This window comes from Numida meleagris, chromosome 1 (assembly GCF_002078875.1).
Source record: "Numida meleagris isolate 19003 breed g44 Domestic line chromosome 1, NumMel1.0, whole genome shotgun sequence".
Lineage (NCBI taxonomy): Eukaryota > Metazoa > Chordata > Aves > Galliformes > Numididae > Numida > Numida meleagris.
In genome coordinates this window covers 136,810,092-136,836,277 of record NC_034409.1, presented here as the reverse complement: position 1 = coordinate 136,836,277, position 26,186 = coordinate 136,810,092, and the positions used below count along the sequence as shown (strand labels likewise).

The 26,186-nt window shown below is 39.1% G+C and overlaps 1 protein-coding gene across 3 annotated transcripts in view; it reads right to left on the bottom strand.

The window, feature by feature from the left end:
• COL4A2 (collagen type IV alpha 2 chain) overlaps positions 1-26,186 on the bottom strand; it is a 138,456-nt gene that overhangs the window by 21,695 nt on the left and 90,575 nt on the right. For all 3 annotated transcript variants that reach the window (XM_021415218.1, XM_021415210.1, XM_021415201.1), the window contains 22 exons: positions 25,846-25,917; positions 24,229-24,264; positions 24,069-24,131; positions 21,895-21,930; positions 21,206-21,247; positions 20,589-20,663; positions 19,370-19,414; positions 18,160-18,222; positions 17,348-17,392; positions 14,521-14,574; positions 14,187-14,253; positions 12,854-12,955; positions 12,305-12,460; positions 10,448-10,540; positions 9,992-10,158; positions 7,774-7,846; positions 7,580-7,686; positions 6,041-6,242; positions 5,252-5,311; positions 4,396-4,458; positions 1,981-2,088; positions 390-611 (listed from right to left, as the gene is read on the bottom strand). In XM_021415218.1, coding sequence (XP_021270893.1) covers positions 390-611; positions 1,981-2,088; positions 4,396-4,458; positions 5,252-5,311; positions 6,041-6,242; positions 7,580-7,686; positions 7,774-7,846; positions 9,992-10,158; positions 10,448-10,540; positions 12,305-12,460; positions 12,854-12,955; positions 14,187-14,253; positions 14,521-14,574; positions 17,348-17,392; positions 18,160-18,222; positions 19,370-19,414; positions 20,589-20,663; positions 21,206-21,247; positions 21,895-21,930; positions 24,069-24,131; positions 24,229-24,264; positions 25,846-25,917 — 1,951 coding nt within the window. The remainder of the gene's footprint in view (positions 1-389; positions 612-1,980; positions 2,089-4,395; positions 4,459-5,251; positions 5,312-6,040; positions 6,243-7,579; positions 7,687-7,773; positions 7,847-9,991; positions 10,159-10,447; positions 10,541-12,304; positions 12,461-12,853; positions 12,956-14,186; positions 14,254-14,520; positions 14,575-17,347; positions 17,393-18,159; positions 18,223-19,369; positions 19,415-20,588; positions 20,664-21,205; positions 21,248-21,894; positions 21,931-24,068; positions 24,132-24,228; positions 24,265-25,845; positions 25,918-26,186) is intronic.

Here is a 26,186-nt window from a genome sequence, read left to right as displayed (position 1 = left end):
CTACAGATTCTGCAGTAAAGCAACATGCTATACTGCAAAGCCACCTATTATCCTGTCAACATTTTTGGGTTGGAAGTTAAGCTGAATATTATGCAACACATAAGTGAAAACTCAAGATAATTAACTACGGTGGGAAAAACTAAAGGATACATCTGATACAACAAAGATGATCAAAATCTTTTTCTTTGATATTTTATTGTAGCTGATGTCACGTAGCGCAGTGTGAGAGAGTGCTGGCCATAAGCAGATCTCCAGAAGGTGCTCGGAGGAATCAGGCTCTGGGGTCACGAGCACTTGGTGTGAGTTCTACTGGTCTTTCACTTCTCTCACACAGTTGCAGTTTGGCTATGTTTATACCCCAATCTTAAACATTTCTTTCCCTAAAGTACCTCTAATTCCTGGTATTCCTTGATCTCCTGGCGCGCCTTTCAAGCCAGGGAAGCCAGGCAGCCCAGCATCCCCTTGAGGACCTGCTGCTGCTCCCAAAACTTCACCAGGAGCACCCTTCTGTCCTGGCTGTCCTGGAGCACCGGACTTTCCCATAAGGCCTGGATGTCCCTGTAGTCCAGGTAGGCCATTTGGGCCTCTGTCTCCCCGAGGCCCAGTAAAACCTATAAAAAAAAAAATCAAACAACCAGGGATTAGGCATCACAGCATCCACTACAGAAGTTGCAATGCAAATCCCAGATAAGTCATCATAACATCTGTTATATTATTGTAACTTCCCTTAGTTCTCAGCAGTAACATGTAGAATTAAACAAAATTAAGTGCGTATAAAGGTTTCAAAAACACAAAACATTCATAAGAATTGTTGGCCAAGTGTGGAAATAAAACTTACAAATGACTCCTCAAGATACCTAGCATGTAGGTGACAAAAGATCCACAGCTCCATGCAGTTACATCCACGCAACTATTTTGACATGACTACTGCAACATCTTATAAACATTTTACAGTGTAAGGGTGAAAAAATGTTTCCTGTGTACCAAAACATGGTTTGATATGCAGCAGAGGAAAGACAGGAATCAAATTTGAACAAATAAATGAAGAGTGAATGCAATCAGTAAAAGACCCCAGAGGAGTCTTTGACTCTGCTGTTCCCCATACATCTCAAGGGCCCAATGCCAATCGCTTTACACTCTTGATAAACCAGTGCCACTGTGCCACATCTACCACCCTGTTGGTGAATGACTGGGAGGGAGCAAGTCCCCATTCCCACACAGGAGGGAGGGAAGACTGGTAACTTCCAGTCCAGGTCCTGCTGAAGTCCAAGCATGGTTGAAAGACAGTATGGAAGACAGCTGAAAATTAGTCTGAGTGCTAACTACTCTGTGGCCTGGCAGCCATTCAATACAGGAGCCCTGATTTAGCACTTAGTGCACTCTGCAGAGCTTGGCAGGGGAAATACAGGTTCATGTTCTTGCCCAGAATGAGTTTTTTTGTCCACACCTCTTGTCTGTTGATCAAGACACGTATGAACCTTGCCTTCACCTGTTACCGATGTGACTAGCTCTGAGCACTTGGAAACACTGGAAACACAGCCAACTGTGGGCAAGGTGCATAGCTAGTACTTTGCTTTTGATATGTTCATTATTATTTATATCAATGCTATAAAAAGTTAAATAGAAACAAGAACACTACTATCTTCTTCTTGTCTGCAAATATCATTCCACGTGGAATCCAAAACATCTTATTACTGAATTTCCTTATTTCTACATCATCCTCATGAACTGTTGCATTTGCAGTTTTGCACTATAAAGCAGATTTTAAAAGGCTGGAATCTGTACTACTTTTTATCATTATAGGAAGTTGCAGAAAATCCCTTTGGCTTCAAAAAGAGAGCTTTTTTTTTTCATAACAGCGTATTGTCTGAAGATGGAAGGGAAGATAAATGAAGATGGATCTGGAGTGAGGTGACCATTCTCCCATGACTGTTGCCAAGGCCATAAATATATAAAAAACAATTAATTATTTCAAGGTACCTGGAGGACCTGGGAATCCTTCCCGACCTGGATCACCTCGTGTACCATTTAGCCCTGGGAATCCCACTGGGCCTGGATCACCTGGGAATCCTCTTGCACCTTTAGTACCTAAATTATATAAAGAAATTAAAAGACTGTGATCTAATCAATCAAAACAGAAATTTGCATATAGTGCAGCAAAGGTAATGGTAAATACTTAATTACCTGTTTCCAGGTACAAAGATGGACTTTTAAAATAAAATTTATTGGATGACACTGTAGTCCAGATCCCAAGAATGGCGCCAAACTCTAGGCTAAGGGCTTTTACAAACATGGATTAAAAGCTACTCCTGATTTTAAGACTAACAATATGTAAATGGCTAGGGTGAAAAATCACCAGTCTGACAGACTTCTGGAGACTTTTTTGAAGAATATTTTGTAATTAAGCTTTTTAGAATTATAGAATCATTTGAGTTGGAAGGGACTTTTAAAGGTCATCTACTTCCTTGCAATAAACAAGGACATGTGCAGCTAGATTAGCATGCTCAGAGCCCCATTCAGCCTGACCTTGCATGTCTCCAGGGATGGGACATCCACCACCTCTCTGGGCAACCTGTGCCAGTTCCTGTTGGGTCTTGGTCTTCCTGATCCCATGCATATATAGCCTAGAAGCATCCCTATACTCCTCCCAGGATATCTGCCCCTGCTTCCACTGCCTGTGCATTTTCCTCTTGCTCTCCAGTTTGACCAGCAAGTCCTGGTTCAGCCATGCCAGACTCCTGCCTTACTACACCTGGGGATGAACAACTTTTGTGTATTAAGGAAAGCTTCTTTAAATATCTTCCAGCTCTCCTCCGCTTCCTTGTCCTGGAGCACAGTTTCCCAAAGGGGTGCTGTTGACTAACACTTGAAGAGCTGTAATTTGGCTTAAAGTCAAAAGGCAGTGTCCAAGGTGCTCAATAGTAATGGGCACAAGTGACATACTGTAGGAGAAACAGATTTTTCCCTTCCCTGCTAAACTGATCACAGGATAAGAGCTGACGGGTTTAGATATCAAAAAAAAAAAAGAAATATAAGGCTAAAGGTTAGATCTAGTCATCCTAGAAACTGAATACAAATTAAATAGCCTAGTTACTATTTTTATAATAGTGCAGGTTTATAACTTAGGTAGTAAAATAAAGCCTGTGCCCCAAAAATGTGTTCCTCTGGCACTAAACTCGTATTACTGTTTCTCAGCATCTCAAAAACTGCAGGCATCCTGTAGGATTATTTTCTTTTTTTATGTTTATAAAACTGCATTATTTATGTATATTTTCATGCAATGGCTTTATTACATGAGTGTCATCAATTCATTTTATTCCAAGATCCAGATTTTTGGTCAAGTTCCTTTAAAATAACCCTCACTCAACGCTTTGTTTTTCTCCACGCCACAGCTCCTTGCACTCAGTTCCCAGCTCAGTCTTGAATGTCAGCACCATGCTTTAACATTTTAAGTGCTGTTGCTTAGCATCATCATGAATTACAACTCAATTTATTAGACTGAAAGCAAGTTTCTCTCCACTTCTAACTGTAACAAAAAAGAAAATATCACTTGAATTTTGATTCTTTAGTTTTCAGAATTTCTATTGTTTAGTCATCAATTTTCGCAGTTCTAGCTGCTGTTTTTTTGTTTGCACATAAATAGCCTGTGCAGCATGAAAAGCATTTTCTGAGTGCAGTACAGGACTATTGTTCTCCCCCTTATATGAACAATAACTTCTCAGAAAGCCATTAAAAGGAAAAATCCTAGGTTTCCAGGACTTAACGAAAAATTCTAACACTTATCTTACCTAAATTCCCTCTTCGTTTTGTTTCCCATCTGTAATAACTGACTTTCATTCATTCTGCTTATTCTCATTCTAATTAAAAAGCCATGTTAGAGAAAGAATGCAGCAGATGGAGAATGCTGCCACTGCTTACCACATATTTCAGTAACTCATTATGTGATGTTAGTTGGTGTTAACATGTTGTGCCAAACAGTAGTAAGAAAAAGGTTTTATTTTGTAACCGTGTTTATTTTGCAAGCATTTTATTAAGCATTTATTAAACAAGCATCTTACTCAATAATAGCTATACAGGTCCTGCCAGAGTTCAGAAAGCATTTGGACAATGCTCTCAGACATAGGATTTGATTTTTGGGTATGGAGCCATGAATTGGGCTCGATGATCCTTGTAGGTCCCTTCCAACTCAGGACATTCTGTGATTCTATGATTCAGGAACAGTGCAGCCACCAAGGCTGCATGCTGCTTTGACCTCTGCCTGTTTCAAATCAATGCTTTCCTCCACTGTCCTTTCTAAAACACACTGTCCACTAAGTCTCAACTATATTAGACTTGGCAAGATCTCTCTCAAAACATAGCATATGTGCGGAAAAAAAGGTGAAGGCAAAACATTACCTGTGGCTCCTGGCAGTCCTGGCTTGCCTTGAGATCCCTTTGGTGGCCTCACACAGCCTCCACCTGCCAAGAAAGATGTTTAGTCACACCATATGTGCTCACATGCTGTCTCTCATCACCTCTGTGCCTGCAGCTAAGACAACATTGTCAAAGTAGGTGAATGAACTCAACAGGAGAAATCCCAATTTTAGAAGTTTTATTCGTCATTAAAAAAACAACAACAACAAATCAACACTGGTTATGGGTGGTATTCTCTGGGAAGCACTCAAGTTGAGATTCACCCCAATAGTTTAATCAAGAGCCACTCTTCTGCCTATTTTACAGAAATTACGGTGGTAGCTTCTTTAGTTATGCTAGTGTGGGAAGGCCATTTCAACGTCATGGACAGTTGTATTCTCAGGATACCAGAGACACATTGTCTTCCTACAGGCAATTTATAACACCAAATAAGTCAAATTTTGTATAACTGAAGGTTCTTCTTCTTTATATGTCAGACTGCACAGAAACTCTTCGCTCAGAGTCCTTTCAAAAGTTTCTTACATTCTCTTTGGAACTTCATTTCTGGCTCTGTTGCTACAGATTGCATGGTAGTCATTATTTTTATCACAATAAACACTCAAGAGCAATTAAACAAAGATTTTCTGGATTACAGAGGTAAAACTGCAAGAATTTTAGAAAAAATAAATTTGATTCAATTACTTCAGAGCTATGTACCGTATATGCATGGTTATTTGTGACCTGAAGTTTAAATAGTTTACAATTAATAGCATTCAAAGCAGTCATCAGAAAGAATGAAGTCATAACAGCCACTTAAGACTTAATGCTAAAATACATTAGCCATTTATATGTTCAGTACCTGACCATATTGGGTCAGTTGCATCTCCTCTAGAAAAATCTTCAATCACCTGCCCACAGTCTATGAGTAAAGAACAGGAAAAGATAGTTATCATTTAAGAGAAAATCTAAAAAGCTTTCATTTCCAAACAAAACATCTATTACAACATCAGATATACGTTATTTTATGCATTATGCATTGGAGAAACCATATATAACGAAGACACTTGAACTCTATCCATATATTAATTATAGCCTGTAATGTAACTATATCTGCATTAGGAGCCTATATGTCACATGCACTGCATGGGGTTGGCAGGTGCCTGTTTTGGCTTGTATATTCTGCTAGGCAACTTGAACTCAAGCAAAATCCTCTGAGCCTGAGCTTTTGTGAACTGTTACTCTTATGCCAGAAGGGGCTCAGATAGCTGCAAAGATACCATGAAGAGCTCTAAAGGGCTGATAAAGGATTTTCTCTGCTCAAGTAAAAGACAAAGTTGGATGGAGAAGAACAGAGAAAACCACCTGAAAGTAATCTATAGGCAGAACATTGCTCCATTGCCTGCAGCTGCTTAAAATGCAAAAGATTTTAATTGCTGACACCAACACGTTCCCTAATGCTATTTCAATACCTTAAATGAAACTACTTTTTTTTAAAAAGGTTTATGGACAATTAATGCAGGCAATCCCTTTTACTCACATAATCCTCCACCAAATGCTACCTTTTCAACACTGTTACTGAACAGATGCTGTACACACAATTCAGCAATGATCTCCCAAGGATTTAATACAAGACAGAAATTGTTCTTACCTAGTTGGCCAGGCTCTCCTGGTAGACCAGGCAGACCTGGAGACCCAGGGTTTCCATCGGTTCCAGGGTCGCCTGGAGGACCACGGTATCCTTTTGGGCCAGGAAATCCTCCACCTGGCTGGCCTGTTTCTCCTGGAAAGCCTTTTGGGCCTAATTCTCCTGGATAACCAGGATCCCCGGGGAGACCTCTGATACCATCACCCTGTGGGAAGTGGGAAATGAGTACACTTCTGCCTTTGCTGCGAAAGAAACAAAACTCAAACAGTTGAACTGCTCTCACGAATAATAACTTATTGGCAGCTATTCCTCATGCATCACATCCCAGCTTTTTAAAGCAAAATTGCAAATACAATATATTTGGAGTAATAAGACATTAATTTAGACCCCACAGCAGAAAAGGCATGAGAGGGAGCACTCCCCTAAAAACGCTGGCCAATGAAAAGCATGTTGGAAATATGAATCAGTGCTGTGGACAGCCTTACTACCCTCTCTGAAATGCTGTGAGTGGATATGGAGGAAAGCACACACATCACTAGAGGTGTGTGAAAGTTAGTTCTGGTATGGCATCTAGTTCTCAGATCTTGACAGAAGCTGACATAAAATTGTGCCCAAAAGGGCAGATTTGTCTTAATCTGTTACTCTAGTGATGTTACTGCAATATTAAATCAACATCTTTAGACCATCACCAGAAAATGTTCCCATCCACAGGTTTAATAAAAAGTACCATTTTTTTTCTGGTAATAAAACCCGCTGCAATCCACATTGGATGATGAAGTTCTGGTCCATCCTCATATATGATGCAAGAGCAACCCAGTGGTGCAAAACAATATTTGTGACAGGTGATGAGGTACTATCAAGCACATAAATAATGATGCGACCCATGTTTTGGGAATGGAAACTGTTAACTCCCTCATACCAAAATGCCACACACAATCTCTTACACAAGGCTAGATAATAAACCACTAATTATCACAAATAAACCACTTCCATAAAATTGGCCTAAATAGGTTATACACTACTACTTATTTGTTTAAATAAAATTGAAATAAAAGTGTAAAGTGGTTTTAAAAATCTGAGGGTAAAACTGATATTTGGTATATCAATAATGAGCAAGGCCAGTTTAGTTGTGCATCGCTATCTGTGTGTGAAGGGCAGCCTGGTGATCATTAATCCTCGGAAATAAATGCATTAGTAATTGAGTGTAGTGGAAATGATTTAACTGTATTTCCAATTTGGACAGAAGGATGTTGTAGGGGACAGTGTCAAAGGCCTTACTGAAGTCCACACATGATACCAGTGCCTCTTCCCTTGTGCACTGATGGAGTCATGTCATCATAGAAGTCCACTAGGCTGTTCAGGCAGGACGTGCCCTTGGTGAAGCCATGCTTGTTGTCTCGTATCACCTGCCTGTATTCCATGTGCCTTAGCAAAGCTTCCAGGAGGATCTGTTCCACGATCTTCCCCGACACAGAAGTAAGACTGACAGGTCGGTAATTCCCTGGGTCCTCCTTTCTTCCCTTCTTAAAATTTGCTACTTACCGGAAGGCCAGGCTGTCCTGGTAAACCATCTAATCCATCTCTGCCCGGGAAACCATCTTCCCCTCTGATACCAGGAAGTCCAGGATCTCCTCGGATTCCTTTGGCGCCTAAAGCAGACCTTTCATTGGGAGACTGCTCTCTCACAAAAGGTATAGATAATTGCAAAACACATGTGACATGAATTCTTACTCTACCTTTAGTAGTTATGTATACAGGTTCTCCCTTTTCTCCTTTTGGTCCAGGAAATCCTTCTTGGCCCAATTGTCCCTGGTATTATACAAATTGGAAAAAAAACAAAAACAAAAACACAAAAGAAAAACACTTAAATAATTATCCAGATTTGTGTTTCCACTGTCCTGCTTAAAAACAAAAACGAAAAAAACCCACAACCTTAATGTTTTCCTATTACTCTCTGCATGATTTATCTTCAGTAATCCTATTCATGTGCCTAAATCCTTATTAACATGCTCTAACTAGAACCACTGCCCATGTGGCATGGTAGAGGTGCTTCTACATGAGGACAGCATTGGGAGATCTGTGGCTTTTCATAAGATCAAGTCCTGTAGATGACTACAGCTGGAGAACTGCATCAGATAAAATGGAGTAAATTACGGTTTGCCAGTATGGAAACTGCTGTAAGCAACACTTTGGCACCATGGAAACAAAACTCTGGGTTATATTTACCTGCATTTTCTCCTTCCCAATACTACAAAAAATGACAGCTGCACGGCTGGCAATGGATAGTGATTCACAGCACCATTGTGGGGTTGAAAAGCAGCATTTTCTTCATTTATGAGAGAGAGGAACTTAGGCACAGAGTGATTAAGTGAACTACCCCCACACGACAGCCCCATGGGAAAGATTTCGGTTGAAAGGGACAGCTGGAAGTCATCCCAAGGAGGGGGATTTCCTCTCTTGCAAAGGTAAGCTGTGATGAAGCTAAAGATGAGGCTGGCATTCCTGATCCCTTGGTATAGTGCACAATTCTCCTCAACAGCCCAGCTAAAAATGGCACTACTAGCCTTCTCCTCATGAGCTCTGAGTCACTGGACTGAATGCACGGGAGATACATATTCCTGTAGAGATGCTTCTTTTGGACAATGCTTTTTATAGGCCAAAAGAAATCTCAGAAACTTAATATAATACTGAATTATGTCACTGACTATACGACTGCAGAAATTTTCAGCAATAAAACTATATATAAATAAAACTGTATTATGTTCACTGTTATTTTTTGCTTTCTAGGTTTAAATGTGAATCATGCAATTTAGCACATAGATGTTTTCAAAATGGTTTAGAGATATTTCTAATTTATCTTTCTCCACAGAAAAGAATGTGCAATGCTCAGGATAAAATTTTATTGTCATTAAATTCTCATAGATCTGATCCAAATTTATTTTCGGTACAGGTAACTTGTTGAACGTTTTAAGAGGATTATGGACTCACTTCTGCTAAGAATAAGGACAAAGAATAATTAAGGTAATTTGTTTTATGGTGAATTTGTTGCAGACCAAAAGCTGAGATAAAGTCAGGGCTTTGCTGCTGAGTATTCTGCTATGATATGACATTCTATATATATCTTAAGTCTACAGTAGCCTAAATTCTGGGATGAAGATAATAAAATCATTCATTTCAAAGGCAAAAGAATTTGCAGAACTTGTACAACTTAAGGTTCAACATTGAACATTTCAAAATTTGTCAATTTTCTTCATGACTCACAGAAAATAGAACTTTTTATTTTCTAAAAAAGTCTAAACTCTAACTAGTTGCAAGTGTGTTTTTTTTTTTTAATACTCAGAAAGCCAAAAGTACTAGCTGAAAGCATCTGATTTGCTCTGACATCTCTACGCAAACAAAACCAGTTTTGGGTTAGCTTTATTGAAATCTTATTCTAAAATCTTAAGGGGTATAACTTCCTGAAGTTTCAACTGTGAAAAAATGAGATGCAGTTGGGATAACGCAAAACATAGCACCTCTAGGAGTAAATAACAAATGAGAAATTATTAGCAAAGCACTCTTATCAGGGTTGCTGACAGTGGTTTTTAGGAAGAAGTTATGGATTTATAAACAAGACTCTTACATTTAATATTTCACATTTGCCTCTTGTTAGAAGCAATTTGAAGGAACTGCTGAAATTGTTTCCCATCATAATCAGTGCTATAATTTTGCTGAAACAGCTTTGTTTAAATGGAAAATGTATTTTGGATTATGTGGAAATCTTTTGCTCTTCCCAAAGTAAACTATTTTCACTCCCGTCCTAGCAACTTTTAGCTTTCGGTATTTTGTAGCAATCTGAAAACTATGAAGAAAATAAATTGTACTTTCCATCATTTTTTTTTTCTCTTGGAGAATAGCTGGTTTTTATTTGTAGTAGATGTACAAAACTATGCATTAAAGAAACAAGAGTCTCACTTTTGCTCCAGCATAGCCAGGAATACCATGTGGACCCTGATCACCAGGTTCTCCTTTTCTCCCAGGCTGGCCAGCGGTTCCTGGAAAACCAGGAGGACCACGGGGGCCAGTAGAGCCCCTTCTGAGTTCATCACTCAGAAGGCATTTACTGCAGTCACCTTCTTCGCCTAAGGAAGTGGATTGGAAAGAGAAGAAAACTGTCACAACAAACACTTTCAACTGTACCCTTTATACAAACATATATATACTCTTGAAAACACTTTAATATTTTCTCAAGTATTTAAGAAAATCACTTTTTTTTTCCTTTTATAACACACTGTTTACTGTGTTAGCCTCAGATCAAATTCATTGGTCCCTGAGTATGTCATAATTAGACTTAATTAAAACTTAAAACAATGGAAGTTTTTCACAATGCATAACAACAGATCATCTTTCGAGTTATTTATTATAACCTACCTTTAGGTCCTCTTTGTCCTCTTGGCCCAGGAAAACCTTGTGCACCAGGTCTACCTGGTGTCCCTTCCTGTCCTTTTAATCCAAAGAGAGAACCTAGAAGTTTAAATGAGTAAGAAGATAAATTAATGTACTGTAGATTGGCTTCTCCTCTTTCCACCCTATTCAAGTTGGATTGCATCTCCCCTTTTCTGTTTCTCCTAAAGTCACTGACTGTGTAACTCAGCTGTTACTAAATCCTCTTTTCTTGTTGTTTCATCCCCTCCTCACAGCTTCCCAAACCCATTCTCAGTAACTTCCATTTGCGTGTTAATGGTCCCTCTACCATCTTACTTATCCAGGCTTCATCTTCCTCCCTCTCTGTACTGATACAGCCACCTACTCCAAAAGGGCCATTTGCTTGTCTCTGCAATCCCAAGTTCTGCTTGCTTTCATCTGCTACCAAAGAATCATCTTTTCTATTTCTCAGCATTGAAGATCCCCCCAGACCTGCTTGCCTGGATTGGTGCTCCCTCTGGCCATGACTGCACTGCAGAAATGATGCACTCCAGTGACCAGGAACTGGCTGGAGCACGTGGATTTCCTTGTCTGGAAACCAGCATGAGGGAATGTCACATGTCCTATTTTGGTATGGTTACAGGACATGGCCTTGACACACATACAGCCCCAAGACCTAAGTCTGCTACCACAGACACGACCTTTGGAACTTCTGGCTACAGCCTCCTATTCCTCATTGCTTCTTTTCCTGCTGTGGTGGATGATTCTTTCCATTCTTCGGTCTCTTTCACCCTGAATTCCTTTGCCTTTAACTCAGCACAACACAGTTTGCAGTACCACAGACCACCTGCTCTGGATTACTTCCTGTAATCCTTTTCTCCACTCCTGCTCTTGCCCTGCTGTGTGGTGCATTTCACAGAGTTAAAGCACAGTCTTAGTTAGAAGTGGCCTCTGGAAAGCAGCTGGTCCAATGTTCTTCTCCAAACAGGGTTAACCTCAAAATTACACCAGCTGCTCAGGGCCTTATTCAGCTGAATACTGAGTATCCCCAGAGATGAAGAGTCTACAACCTCTCTGGGCAAACTGTTGCAGCATCTGACCACCTTCATAGTGAAAAGGTTTTTCCTAACATCTGAGCAGAATTTCCCTTGTTGTAACTTATGAACATTTCTTCTCTCCCTGCCACTTGTACTCTTCAGTCACTGTGTCTGGTTCCATTTTCACTGTGACCTCCTGAGAGAGAGGCACACGAAGATAGCAGTTAGATTCCTCTCAGCTTTTTTCTTCTCCAGGCTGAGGAAGAAACCCAGCTCTCACAGCCACCCATTCTATGTCTTCTGCTTCAGTTCCCTAGATATCTAGATGATCCTTCATGAGAATTCTTTTAGTGTGTTAGTGTTCTTGGACTGGGGAGACAAAAAAATGAACTTTTCTGCAACTTACCATTTTAACCTCTGTTTGCTAAACTCAATGTATACAGTCAGTGTCCTTCATGCCAGACCCTTCTCAATCTAGCACACCTACTGGGACACTCTTCCCAGAGTACTGGTACATATAGTTCATTTGAAACTTGAGCTGTGAAAATTCTTTTTACCAGAGGAGAATGCAAGCCTAAGAATAGAATGCCCATATCTCTCCACCAGCCCAAAACAGAGCTCTTTTTCAAATTTTGCAAGAATGTCTAAAAGTCATGCAAACCCTTCTTTCATTGATGAGCAGACATCACTTCTATCCAGTGTCTCTTTCCACCACACACTCTGTTTCATTCCCTCGATCCAGTTTTTCACTTTGTCCTGCCGACAGTTATCTTTAAAATGAGCAATGATGTTTCTGAGTTCTCATCACCTCTCTTGTTGCACTTACCTGGAGTTCCAGGAGGACCAGGTGGACCACGGAGTCCTGGTTCGCCATGTTTACCTGGAAACCCAGGTGGGCCTGCTTGATAAGCAGGAGATCCTTCTTCACCTTTTTCACCTTTTGGTCCTATTTCTCCAGGTAAGCCTGGCTTATCTGCGTCTCCTGAAACAGAACCATGGAAGAAACTCAAAACAATTTCTTACCAGTGCTGCACAAGGAGCTGTAAGGTAGCAGCAGGGACTGTTCCTACAATTGCAAGTAGCAAGCAGGGAAAAATGGAGACAATTTAGTGTACAACAAAAAGTGTTAACTGCACTTTTCACTTGAGCAAATCAATAGATGGCCCTGAAGCAAGGCTCTGTCATCATCTCTACCTCAGCTGTTTTGCAGAGACTCATCGGGGCCAAAGCAGGAATGTAAAATGCACCTTTCAGTTTTTGAAAACTGCCACACTGCACTGCTTATTTCACCAACTGTATATGTATTTTCGCCACCTCAATCCCATACCAGTTAAAACTTGTTAAGTTGCTGGAACAAGTGTTACTGGGATATTACCATCAGAGTATCCTGGAATACCAGGCAGCCCACGATCACCCTGCTCTCCTGGATCTCCCTGTAGTCCAGAAGCGCCTGGAAAGCCTGGATCACCTCTTACACCTGAAAGACAACCCCAATACGACAGAACATGTTAGTGTGATGCTGTTTGTGACCCATAAGTGATGACCTGTGGTACTCTGCAGATTGCTTAACTCCTAAAATGATTAAGTTAGGAACTTCACCTGCTTTGGAATATTACAATTTACCATTATTTCTTAAAGGCAGCTTTAGAAATACAGAAATGTGGTATTTCATGCTGTCTCAGTGTGAATAAACAAATATATCAGGGAGATTTCTGTAAAGTGCTAATATCTGGAAGCTGAGCATACCGTGGAACAGGAATGCTGTAGAGCCACCAAAGCCCAGGAAGAACATCTCTCAACTCTTTCCAATATGCTCCTAGAACTACACTTCTCCTAATGAGCTTTCTGAGGAGAACCCCTCCTTCTCCCTACAAGAATTTGCCATTATAACAATGTGTGAAATACAAGCTTTGTGCTGCTTTACAGTACCAGGAGCATCTACCTTGGCCAAACTACTGCATGAGGAAAGTACTGTGCTTTTGTCAAAGGCACAGGATATTCCACCACCCTGCCTGTTTCCTCCTCTCTCCACAGAGTCTCTCCTGCTCCTAGAGGCTTGGTAGGTATTCTGAGTGATTTAAACAATGCTTAAATGTTTATCTATCTCCTTCTCTGGGAGGAAAGGAACTATTCACTATTACCAGACCCTCTTGCATTCAATAAGACTAGCAAACTCTGCAGTATAAGGATGCAGCATGGAGCAACAGCATGTGATCATTCTTCCAGTCAGTGCTTTCCTTGGAAGTTTTGGCCTTTGTAAACTTTTATCACTTTATGTTTGTTTCTAGTCTGGCCAAGCAGAGCCACCACAGTTCTGCAGACCAGCTGGCTGTGGGCACTATGAATGGTCTCTGCATTTTATCCAGAGACTATGAAACAAGACTCACAACACAGACTCTCCCTTTCTTCCTTTCACTGGACACTTTCTTTCTTTACTTTTTTCTCAACGTTTTTTTTCCACCGTGGAAAAAAAGGAATGTATGGATGCTTTTTGTACAGCAACCCAGCTTCTGCAGGAGAGACAAAGAAGCCATCTCCCTGCAAAAAGGTAACTAGGGCACTCTTTTGTAAGATAATTATAACTTCTAGAAGAGTTTAGCAGTCCAAAGTTTTTGAAGGAGTTGAATTCTCAGGCTTTAATGCTTTTGATCTATGTAGCAGGTGATAAAACCTGGCTAAGATATGCGATCTAAGCAAAGGAGACTCACCTTTTCTTGGAATGCGGTAAGGAACATAGGCAGGTGGTCCTGGAGGACCCATCTCGCCCTGCTCCCCCTGTGAACAGAAGGTGAAGTATCATATTTAAGCGTATTATTCTGGAGAATTTCTTTTAAAATGGAAACAAAGGCCCATGAAACACAAAGAAACAAAATTCCAAAAGCACTGACACAACTTTTAAGAAATGTGAGCCATTTCAGTTAATAAACAACATAACTGGTTCTACAATAACAAGGAACACTTCAATTGTTACGACATCACAGAGAAGAAAAAGAAAAATTACACCCGGATTATCGCTTCTAGTAAACGGAAGTAAAGCAGTACCTTGCCTCCTCTAGGACCATACTGACCCGGTTGACCATCAAATCCTGGAAAACCCTGTAATACACATAAAAATGGTTGCCTTTTCCTTTATCACAGAGACAATAAAATTTGCTGTCTGCAGCAATCAGCTTCCTCCGGTGTTACAATGAGAAGTATGTAATAGAGCTGAGCAGTTTGTTTCCCTGGTGTGTAGCAATTCAGGCAATACCATTAAGTCTCCTCGTACTTTGGTGTTCCATCTGTTAGATCAAATCTAGCTCCCGTCAAAGGCCAGAGGGCCCAGCTGTAGCACAGGCTCTTGTGCTGCTGATAGTGCAGAGGGATGGAGCACCTACACTTGCACCAACCCCTTTGGACACTGAAGGATGGGAGAGGAGAAAGATGATGCCCTCAGTGCTGGTCAACCCTGAGAAACATAGAACAGGCAGGCAGAACATGCCAACCTGTTTCAGGAAGACTAAATGAGACTGAATCATTATGACTGCACATATTTTCACAGGAATGTAAACAGCAATCAACAAAATAGCACTGAAGAACACAGGACCTCTGAAGTTTTCCAGGTGTTTAGTCTGTTTAGCCAAAGAGGGGCTCCCCACCTAACAAGACGAACTTGAGACTAGCCCTGAACACGACTTCATCCATCTACCTCACACACAGGCATCCTGTAATCCAGAGAAATTCCCATCCATAACACGGAAAACGTGTCAGTATTTAAGGTTCTACCCACTTCACTCACTTAAAGTGGTTGAAATCCAAAGTGTGTGGATTAAAACACATGTAGTAAAAACACAGTACAAAATGACATAAAACTATTAGTGAGCATCCAATGGAGGGCTAAAGAGGTGGTGAAGGGCCTAGAGAGTGAGATGTAAAAGGAATGGCTGAAGCCCCTCCGTGTGCTCAGCCCAGAGCAGAGGAGCTGAGGGGAGGCCTCATGGCGGCTGCAGCTCCTCACAGCGAGTGGAGGGGCAGCGCTGAGCTCTGCTCTCTGGGACAGCGACAGGGCCCGAGGGAACAGCATGGAGCTGTCAGGGGAGGGGCAGCTGGGGGTTAGGGAAAGGTTCTGCACCAGAGGGTGGTTGGCATGGAACAGGCTGCCCGGGGCAGTGGGCACAGCACTGAGCTTGCCAGAGTTCAAGAAGCATCTGGACTATGCTCTCGGACATATGGTCTGATTTTTGGGTGGTCCTTTGTGGAGCCAGGACTTGATGATCCTTATGAGTCCCTTCCAACTTGGGATATTCTATGATCCCATACAATGCATTCTGTCACATGAAGACATATTTCAGCTGCTGGAGGTGCACAGATAAGAGCAGATTTCATTGATGCTGATACAGAAGAGGCAAGAATCCATGCATTTTACTCAGTTATTTTTGGGAACCTTTGCTCTCTATAGAAAATATTCATATGTACTCTGGAAAAGGACTAGTGTTAAAAAGATGAGCTCTTAGTGGACAACACTGGCTGGATCCTGTAACTGATACCAGCTGAAGTAGTTTCACTAAAGCCAGTAGATTTGTAGAATTCACACTAGTTAGATTTAAAACAGCACCTCCTGAATTTCACAGTAGGAACAACTCCTACAGAGAGCGTGAATTTTCATAGTGGGCTCTACAAGACATATACACAATTTTAAAGCCCTAGAAATTCCACAGCTCTCAGCAAGATACTACAAACTGAACTGCATGCATCAATGGCACCTACCCGAGAAACCATCAGAAAAAGTGTTAAGTATAAAACCTCTTTACACTAGGTGGAGCTGGTGGTCTAGAAGTGAAGCAGCAACGTTCTAATTAAGAACTACTTCATCTAATGTAGGCAGACAGGGCAACTATGGTCTCTTTCTTAAGAATCAAATCATTCAAAAAACTATAGAAAAGGGGTTATTGTGAATCGCAAATCGAGCAGCTTATTCCCCTTCATACTTGTCCAAGCCAATACACGTTGTTGCCAAAACTAGCTTCCAATAAAGGGAAGCCATTGAGCATTTCTCACCAGAGCATGACCCTAAGTTGAGGTCAATCATTTGGCTTTAATGGACTTTGCATCACTCTCTCCACGTATGTATTTTGGACAGCGTCTTCCCTTCCACACCACCGGGTTTTGTCATCAATTCAAAAGCTGCACAACTGTTACTTTTCATGTTTCTTGTGCTTCAAGTCCCTTCTGTTTCATGTTATTACTGTTGTGCTTTGGTGGAAAGACAAATCTGTAAACCAACTAAAGATGGAGAAGCATGGAAAAGTCATACATCCCACAGTTATTTGAATATCTCACAGAAGTGTTTTCTAATGCTAATTGAAAAGGTCCTTTTCTGAGCATAAACAGAAAGTATGAGCTCTTCCTGGTCTGACAAAATGCAATTTTAAATATTTGGGTGTGTGTCCATGGGGACAGAGATTTAACTGAAGTATTTATCACTTTCCTTCTTTCTTTTTTTTTTTTTTAACTTTTGATATCCAAAATGTACCATAGACACAGATCTCAACCATGTTTGCAGAAAGCTATTCAAAATAATAACTTTCTGCATGCGGGAAGAAAATTACAGAAATCGTAGTAGTAGAAATGGGAACAATGAAAATGACAGCTCATGGTGTTTTTAAAACATGCTCATGTTGAAATGGTAAAACACACTTTAATTAGAGAACTATTTTTTCACACTCATGAGGAAATGAACTGACCCAAAATTACAAAGCTATTTTAGTCCAGATGATGCTTGTTAGACTACAGTTGGTGTAATTACATGCAGAATTTGTCTTCTGCAGTTTACTTTTCAGACAGATTGCCTACACATGTGTTGGAAACAACAGTTGTATGGAATACTCACTCTTTCTCCACTGAGTCCTGGAAAACCATCGTTACCAGGCAGTCCCTACGAAAGCACATTAAAGTTAGTAAAACAAGAAATGACATAATAACAAATTCTTTATTTCTTACATAAAATAAATGTGACAATTATTTTGAAGCTTTAAAACTAACACTCAGAATTCAGATACTTTTTCAATGTGATTAATGTATGATGCAAACAGAAAAGATCTGAAGTTCAATCATCTGGTATTTAATTTTTATCTTCTTCTTAATCAATAAATTGTAAATCGACCACGAAGGTTTTAAGTTTTTAAAAGAGCCTGAGATTTTAAAAAAATGTATGCTGACTACTGTTCTTACTCTGTTTACGCACTTTAGAAACAATGCCCCCAGAGAGCATCCATACATGCTACAGGTAACAGTATTTAAATTTGCTTTCTTCTGGGGTCAGTAACTGGAGTCAAACTTGGGTTTGTTAACCACACTTTAAAGAGGGTTAAGATGGAAACTGTGGAATGAAGTCTATGCTGCAGACCAGGGGAGGAGCAGTGGTAGATGAACACAAATTTGGGTGAATGATGCAGGAGGCTTCCCAATGAGGGTGGTTGTATATCTGTGAGTCATGTGAGGCCCTTCTCCTGCTACCATTTCAAAATGTCATTTTTCCTTTCCTGTATCAGGGAGTTCAAAGCTGGCCACAATATGGAAGACATGGGCTGAACAGCTCTCATTTCTGTGGCTTCTTACTCTGTGTTTTGCTCCTAAAGGCAAAGTCTCAGCTTGAACTTGCAAATTCAGCAGCACAAATTTTACCTTCAAAGAGTGACTCACCCTTTGTCCTGGGAAGCCCATTACCCCTTCTTCACCTTTTTCAGGAGCAAAAAGAAGTACACCCTAGAAATATTACAGTCAGTTTAGCATGTATCTACATAATGTGCAAAAAAAAAAAACAAAAAAACTTTATGGAAGGCTAAACAGAAGAAGATAAGATTTTAACACATGTATGATTTTATCATGTCTGCGTGTAAGAGATCTAACATCCTTAAACTAGAGTATAACATGCTTTCTTCATTACAGTAACATGACCAGGATATTAGGGAGAGGACAGGTTTTCCCTCTTATCATCTCCTTCTGGATTTCTTCTGTAGCTATGACTCTAAACATAAGCCAAATCAATTGTTCAGCTATACAACCAAGTAAGCAATCCACCTTATGCCCTAACTGTTGCTTGAGAGAACTACTTGGCAAACATAGGCATGGTACTATCAGAAAAAAAGGGAGAAACATATCCCACTCTGTTACATCAGTACAAAAATCAACTGTTTTCCTAATAGAGTCACAGCAAAATTCTGCGTGTGTAAATTCTGACCAACAGCAGAAAAACTGGATAGGAACTGCAGCCAGATTCAGACTGCAGCTTTCTCCCATAACCTCACTGGGAAGTTGACTAGACCATCTAAGAAAATAAAGGTCTGCAAAATGCCCAGTGAGGCATCCCTAATTGGTGAAGGCTGTATTTTAAACCACTCTGGGAAGTAAAAAGGAATGGCTCAGTAACAAAGCTATTTAGACAGACTAGAGATTGCATGTGAGTTAACTAAACCACATTCAGTCAAGCTTGGTTGACAGCTCTAAATGATACAGCAACACATGGGATTACTTTCACAGTCAACAGACTTATGAGGCCAAAAGTCTGCATGCGTTGGAGAGAAGTCTGAGAAAATTTCCATACATAATTACTTAATGGAATTTAACATAATTTTTAAGCATTATAGACCAGCAGTAGTGAAGAGATCTATTAATAGTTAAGGCTAAAATTAAAAAATGAGCGAGGGAAAATCTTACTGGTTAACCAGTAAAAGAATGATGGATTGCACTGTGGAGTTCTTAGACATCATATTGTTGTTTAGGTTTTCTAAAGCATCAGAACTAGTGCCTCTGATAACGTTGTTCCATAACTGTATTACATAATGTCAATGAAGAATACACAAGTATTAATTCTGATTTATTATTTGTCTTTGGTGTTCTCCACTTGACTTACTGGAAATCCAGCTTCTCCTTTTTGTCCAGGGTCTCCTCTTTCCCCCTAGAAATGAAGAAAAGTGTTCAGATATTTTAGACATTCACATTTTAATAACTTCTAAAATAACTTTAATAACTTTTTTTAAAATATGAAGTGAAAAATGTTCATCAAGAGAAAAACCACCATTCTTGTCTCTTTATTGGTATATTTGTCATACATAAGGTCTGTTTTCGTTTAAAAAAAAAAAGTTGCTTTTTTTTGTATATTTGATAATTTTTCTGAAAATGCCTCTAGGAATTTGAACACCTTAGGATATTTCCAGGCCTGTTTGTAAGATGCCTGTGTGAGGTGTGCATCTTATATCAGATTTACTTATTGCTTATCTGTGAATTATCTGATCAGATGTAGTAATTCCTTTAGGACAAGACAAATCACAGCCTAAAATCAACTCACTCTATCTATCTCTCCATTGACTATAAAGCCGTCCAGAGAAGAAGCTCATATGCAGACATCTCTCCCTAGTCAAGGAAATTCTAGCTTGGCACCAAAGACATTTTTTGATCTTTCAGTATCAAACCAGTTTATTTATCTCTCTGCAGAAATGGTATGAGCCATGTGAACTTTGTGACTTCAAATTCAGGATTAAGGACTACTTACTGGTCTGGATTCGTGTTCAACACAGAAAATATTTATATAGAGTATGAGAATTTCTGTTCCCAACAGAAACAAGAGCTGTGTCTTTCTGTAGAGGATTTCTCCAACATGTATGGACAAGCCTTAATTGTAGGCATACGAACATCTGCGCCATAGAGAAACCTTACATAAACATACATAACAGCTCATGTTGCTTCCCTGAAAACATGTATCTTACAGCATGATAATTTCATTCATTATTACGGAGAAAGAGATACTAAACGATTTCTCAGCTGGTATTTCTGTTTGTAGAACCAGAAGATGTCAGTGATCGCCAGTAGTTGCATACTAGGGTTTATTTAAACAGAAAGAACAAGTTTGCTAAGGCATCTCTAGTCATTGCTTGTGAGAAGTGCTCTCTGAATAGCCACCATAGTTGCAGTAAATACTTCAGGATTCAAGCTACAGGAAAGCAGCAAAATTGACCTGAAGAACTAATCTCTTCTAAGCACTGTACATATATGCCCATTTCTATGATATTTTAGTTTTGATAGTGTTGGGCTCTTAATTATTCTTGCATTTTGGCAAAGTATTCTGTACTTACCTTGTGTTTGTCAGTGGGGACACCGATCAGTTCTCTTGTGGGAAGCCCGGGTGGACCTGGAGGACCTGGGGAGCCCTGCAGGAAAACCATAAAGGTATATCTACTAACAGTTACAATACCTTGTCAAGTTGTTGATCTGCACAGCGTGATGAGTGGAATGGAAGGTGAATGGAAAAAGACTAATGCAGATATTCCCCTGCTAAGAATAAAGTTCTAAATCTCTAAATAAATTGATGGCAAGAAACAAATTTATTTTGTGCTGGGATAAACAAACATAAAGTGATACTTGCTCTTGCCGTGTATGTTTCCAGAATAAGTGTAAAGGTTATTGCCTTATATAAGGAAGTCTGGCTCTATACATTTCAGAAATATTACTTCTGATTTGTCTTGGTGTAAATGAGGGCACAGTTAGACCAGGACATGCAGAAGTTAGTTCAGCTATGACATTTGTTATGCAGATTATTGTTAATTTCAAAGCTATACTTGTTTGTTTTTCTACTGATGTTATGCAATGAAATCACAAATTAAGAGAGTATTTAAAACAGATTCCTTAATAAATAGCAAACAGTATCAACCTGCGCTTCTTTAGTGATACTAATTCATTAGTTTTCCTTTACCTGTTCACCTTTTTCTCCATAGAAGCCAAGGCCTCTGTTGCCCTGTAAAAGCAATAGGTCAGGGTTTACAAAAAGTACAACTCTGTTTTCTGATGTACAGTTTAAATGTAAACATTCTGAAAGGGCTTTTCAGATTTAGAATTCTGTAGGATGCCACTGAAGAAATGTAATTAAGAAATAGTCATGTTTTAACTTAAAGCAATTTTAGAGAACTACAAGGTATTTTTATAGACCTAAACATTCAGAAAGGTGACTTTAACTGAAATCTTATGATACCAGTGTTAACAGACTTTGAGTCATTCACTGAGTAAAGACCAAACACATCCTTTGCAAACTTTTTAGTAGACGTTGAATAAAAATACTCAGGTGAGTCAGAAGAATTAACTCATATATTTTTTCAGCTGAGATATAATTGAATATTGCACAGATGGCAAGGTTTCTCTGTTCATGGGGAAGCTACCGTGACTACAGTAGCAAATTAAATCAGGCTCTAGAACTGGTTTAATCGTTTCAGGGTAGCTGATCCAGTGTAAGATTAATTTCTTGTGGTATGCAGCCAACACAAGAAGTCTTGTGCTACACAGCCTTTGGAGTGGCCTGTGGTTCTTTATTTTACTGCCTTCAAGTGAGTCTTGGATAAACCATAGTGACACAAAACCAACAGGAATGACTTAGACACAAAGACTTACTTGTGGTCCTTGTGGTCCTGGGGGCCCTGGTGGTCCCTAGAGAAATACAGTAGGGGGAAGGAAGTTAATTGTTGCTTTGTAATCAAGGATGCAGGAGCTCAGTTACTCTGTGCTGGAAATACAAGTGTGTATTTGGAAGGCAGTGTATTCCTTAGCACTTAGTGTACTAACATCACTACATTAGCTGTGTTACTGCTCTGAAAAATACCCTTCTAAGTCATACAGTAATCTCTCCTAACAGAATAAAGTCTCCCAGCTTAGACATAATTAAATTCCATTTTTATTTCAAGCAGTAAGAACTTATGCTTTTGGATCCTGGTTTGTTAACATTTTATGTTCATACATAGACTAGACACAACGCTAGACTGGCGTCTTGGTACGATATTGGTGTGCAAAGGGTGTTGAACTACTATATGCATCTTAGATTACCAATTTGGTGCTGTACAAAATGGTATCAAAGGAAGACAGTGAGAAATGAAACTGTAACAGAAAAAATGCTGCCATAGTTCTACAAGATGAGGAAAGTTTTACAAGTAGGAAAGCTATTGATTAGAAAGACAACTTGTATCGCTTCAGTTATTTATGGTAGTTAATGGGCTCCAAAGGGCTCTAAACATTAAAAAAAAGTCAAATGTGGGAGAGGTGGGGTGAATAAGAAGCACGGGCTTTTCAGAGAAGAAGATGGCAAATAAGAGAAATAATAAAAGAGAGCTGCAGATGGAACTGTCCACATGTGGAGCTCCAAAGCGGGTGCAACTTGGGTTATGCAAAATCAACCTCAACTTGCAAGTGCAAATCATAATGTTCAGGCAAGAACTGTGCTTCCTATGTATCTCTGTCTTGGTGTGTATCTTTGTGTGAATAAACAATAGACTTGTTCTGATTAGTCAAGCAGTCTATGAGCCACTGCCTAATCTACAGGTAAGAGGCACTGTGCAGGCATCCACCATTGGATGCTCTCCAGGAATTTGGGGGAGGCACATTTGCCTCCGCGTGGGATCTAGGATTCAAGAAAATAGAACATTACTAACCTGGAAGCATTTCCTAGGTCCTTCCCAAAGGAGAATCACAGCTTTAGCATTACAAAGATGTATCCGTTTTGTTAAGAGCAGGAGATAGTTGGGATGCATTTACTGTGGCAGTGTTCAAAAGAGATGTTGCCATGATTGCAACATTGTGGGTTGGACTACAGTGTACTGTGAATATAAGTCATTGTAGGCTGTGTGAAGCTCATGAAATTGAAGGATTCATTATAGACAAACAATAACTTAAGGACTGTGGAGATTTCATTTCAATAGGTCCAGAGGAGAAATATATGGTGCAGCTTGCTCCAGATGATATTACAGACACTGTGGAAAATGAACTTTGGGAAGGCTTAGCATGCTATGAATTTAGTCCTAGAATTTTTTGAGGGGAAGATGAGTATGGAGGCTGTTTAAGAAGCCCTGTTGTTGTTGTTGTTTTCCCAAAATCAGTGATGTAGAGCAGATTTGAAAAGCAAACAGAAAAAAAAAAAAGCAAGTAAATGCTATTAAGTTTCTTACAGGAAAATAAAGAAAGCCTGAAAAAAACAAAGTACACTGAATTTGAACATCTGTTTTCACCCATAAAATCATTAAGCATGGCAAATAAGAAATGTAGAAAATGATATAAGGAGAGAACATAATCTCCTCTAAGAAATATTCAGCAGCAGTTGTCAATTCCAATGCTGTAAACATTGACTTTTGATAAAAATGACTGAAAAAGTTTTCCAAAAACTAATGAGAAAAGTTAACTAATGCTAATAAAATATCATTTATGAGCAGAAAGATGATATTTAGATTCTAATATCTTTGATAACTCAGTGTAGAGGGTCACAGATACCTAAATGGACTGCATTCAATGAACTTGTCAAACAAGACACTCAAGGAAGTTAAAGAAATACAATATAAATCAAGAGCCTCGGGCAACACAAGGTGAAAGAAAGTATTGCACTTCTTTGTGCAGTACTCATCACTGTAGAATCAGAGTCTCAGAGCTTTTTTCAAGGTTTTGTATCCAAGGACACATACTTGTTATTTTTAAACCCATTTTTTCACTTCATTTGCTACTCTGCAATCTAATATAATGGATCTTGCTGACATGATTCTTCCATTAGGTTAATTTCCTACAGAAAGTATTTTAAACACACTTACTGGTCTTCCTGGCACTCCTCTTGGACCAATAGGTCCTTGAATACCCAGTGTACCGGGAGGTCCCTTTAAATAGAAAACCAAACACACAAACATCAGTTAATGCTGTTCTGATGTCAGTTATTACTGACAGTGTATTACAGTTTGCTATAATACTACTTACCGGAAAACCACTGAATCCTGGATCCCCAGGCTCCCCCTAAAGAAAACAAAGAAGTAAAAAATGCACTAAATAAGAAATACAAAATTAAATATTTTCTCATTAAGTTTTGTTATTTCAAAAGGTTTTTAAAATAATCATAACATATAATCTATACAAATCCTTATATACAGACACATTCAATGAATATTTTGACATAACCTAATGTGCTTTACCATAGATTGATTTTACACATTCTACGTATAGTACAGTTGCATACAATATAGTTGGTGAGTACAAAGTTGACTAGGGAAGTTAGAGAACCAAACTGCAAGGCTGAGATAGACAACAGACCATGTTCAATACATTTTGAAAGACATATCCAACCAGTAGCATAATCAGATATACAACCTTAGCTGCAATGTACAAGCTCATTTTTCATGAGTTGCATGGGAATTACCAAATCATTTAGATTCTCTTCTGAGTCACTGAAAAGCACTTGGAACATACTGTTTTCAGTGACCACATATTTTAACTGCAGTACATGTTGAAATGTTTTTGGAAATTGGATCCAAAAATGTTCTAGTGCAAAGACTTTCCAACGTCCATAAATAATGCAGTCTTCAGGCCAGACACTTTCAATCATTTTGAATAGTAACTGAAATTTTTTATATATCTTGTTAACTTGACTTTAGTTAATGGAATAATTTGTGGAACGCTACAGGTGCAAGTATCTATCTTTGATTGCAAAATACTTGAGCAATTCTGTAATCATTATTAAGTGCTAACAAGTGATCAGAACTTAAGAAGTTTCTGATTGGAAAAGAATCCATTAAAAATCACTGCTACAAGTATGTCAACAGAAAGATATATTTTGGCAATCATCACTGGCACAAAGTATACACAAATGAACTCCAGCAGATCCATTGAGTGCTCAGAACAGATCAGATGTAGGTTTTGTATTTAGATTTGTCACAATTTATACTCTAACAGTAAATGTAAGCACTTATTATTATTTGATATTTTCAAATTATACAAAACTATACATATGAGAAAAAGATATATATAATTAAAAAACAAGTTTTAAGGATTAGATAACGTAAAAGCATCCATAAGAATACTTGAAATTTTCTATATAACTAAATAATATATTGAATCATATTTTATCACAAGTTAACCAAACTCCTTCATGGAAGTTATAAAGAAAGGGTGATAATATCAACTAGAATCATTTAATGGACAAACCTTGGACATAGGAATGATTTTACCACAAATGATATAAAGATAGCCATTGAATAAAGAAGATAATACTTGAACCACAATACTTGAACTTGTATTTAAAAGCACAATCTTAAAAACATTTTTTAATTGACAAGTTATTGCATTTGTCCGATTGTATTTGCAATCCATCCACAAAGACTGGAAGTCCTTGCAAGTGAGTGGACATTACTTCCAAAGATATCAGACAGGCTTTGCTGTAATCAGAGAGCAGAAGCTGCCTGGAAAAACCTACACAGAATCCAAGTGGGTCTCTGGGAACATTTCATCCAGAATGTGAGGAAAATTCACTCTCCACCCATTTTTAAAACCTTACTGAGCACGGATTGATAATTCATCAGTTCACAGGAGCTGCACACATACCCGATGTCGGCTGGCAATGTCTGGTGGCAGTACATAGGGCTCCCCCTTCTGGCCCTTTGGTCCTTGAACTCCCTGGTTGTGAGCAAAAAAAGAGTAAAATCTCATTGTCTGCAAACACATAATCAGTTAAGAGTAATTAAAAATATTTGTAAGGCTTTTCATGAGTATGTACGCATCACTGTTTAAAGGTAGAGACTATATTTAACTCTGGAAATTTGTGATTTACAAACGAGTATGAACCCTCGTGGTACATAAGAAAATGGATTTAAGATATGGGGGGAAGAACTCCCTGTTACTGTGATATTATTACAGGAGCACATCACAGCTAGAGCAGTGGCTCA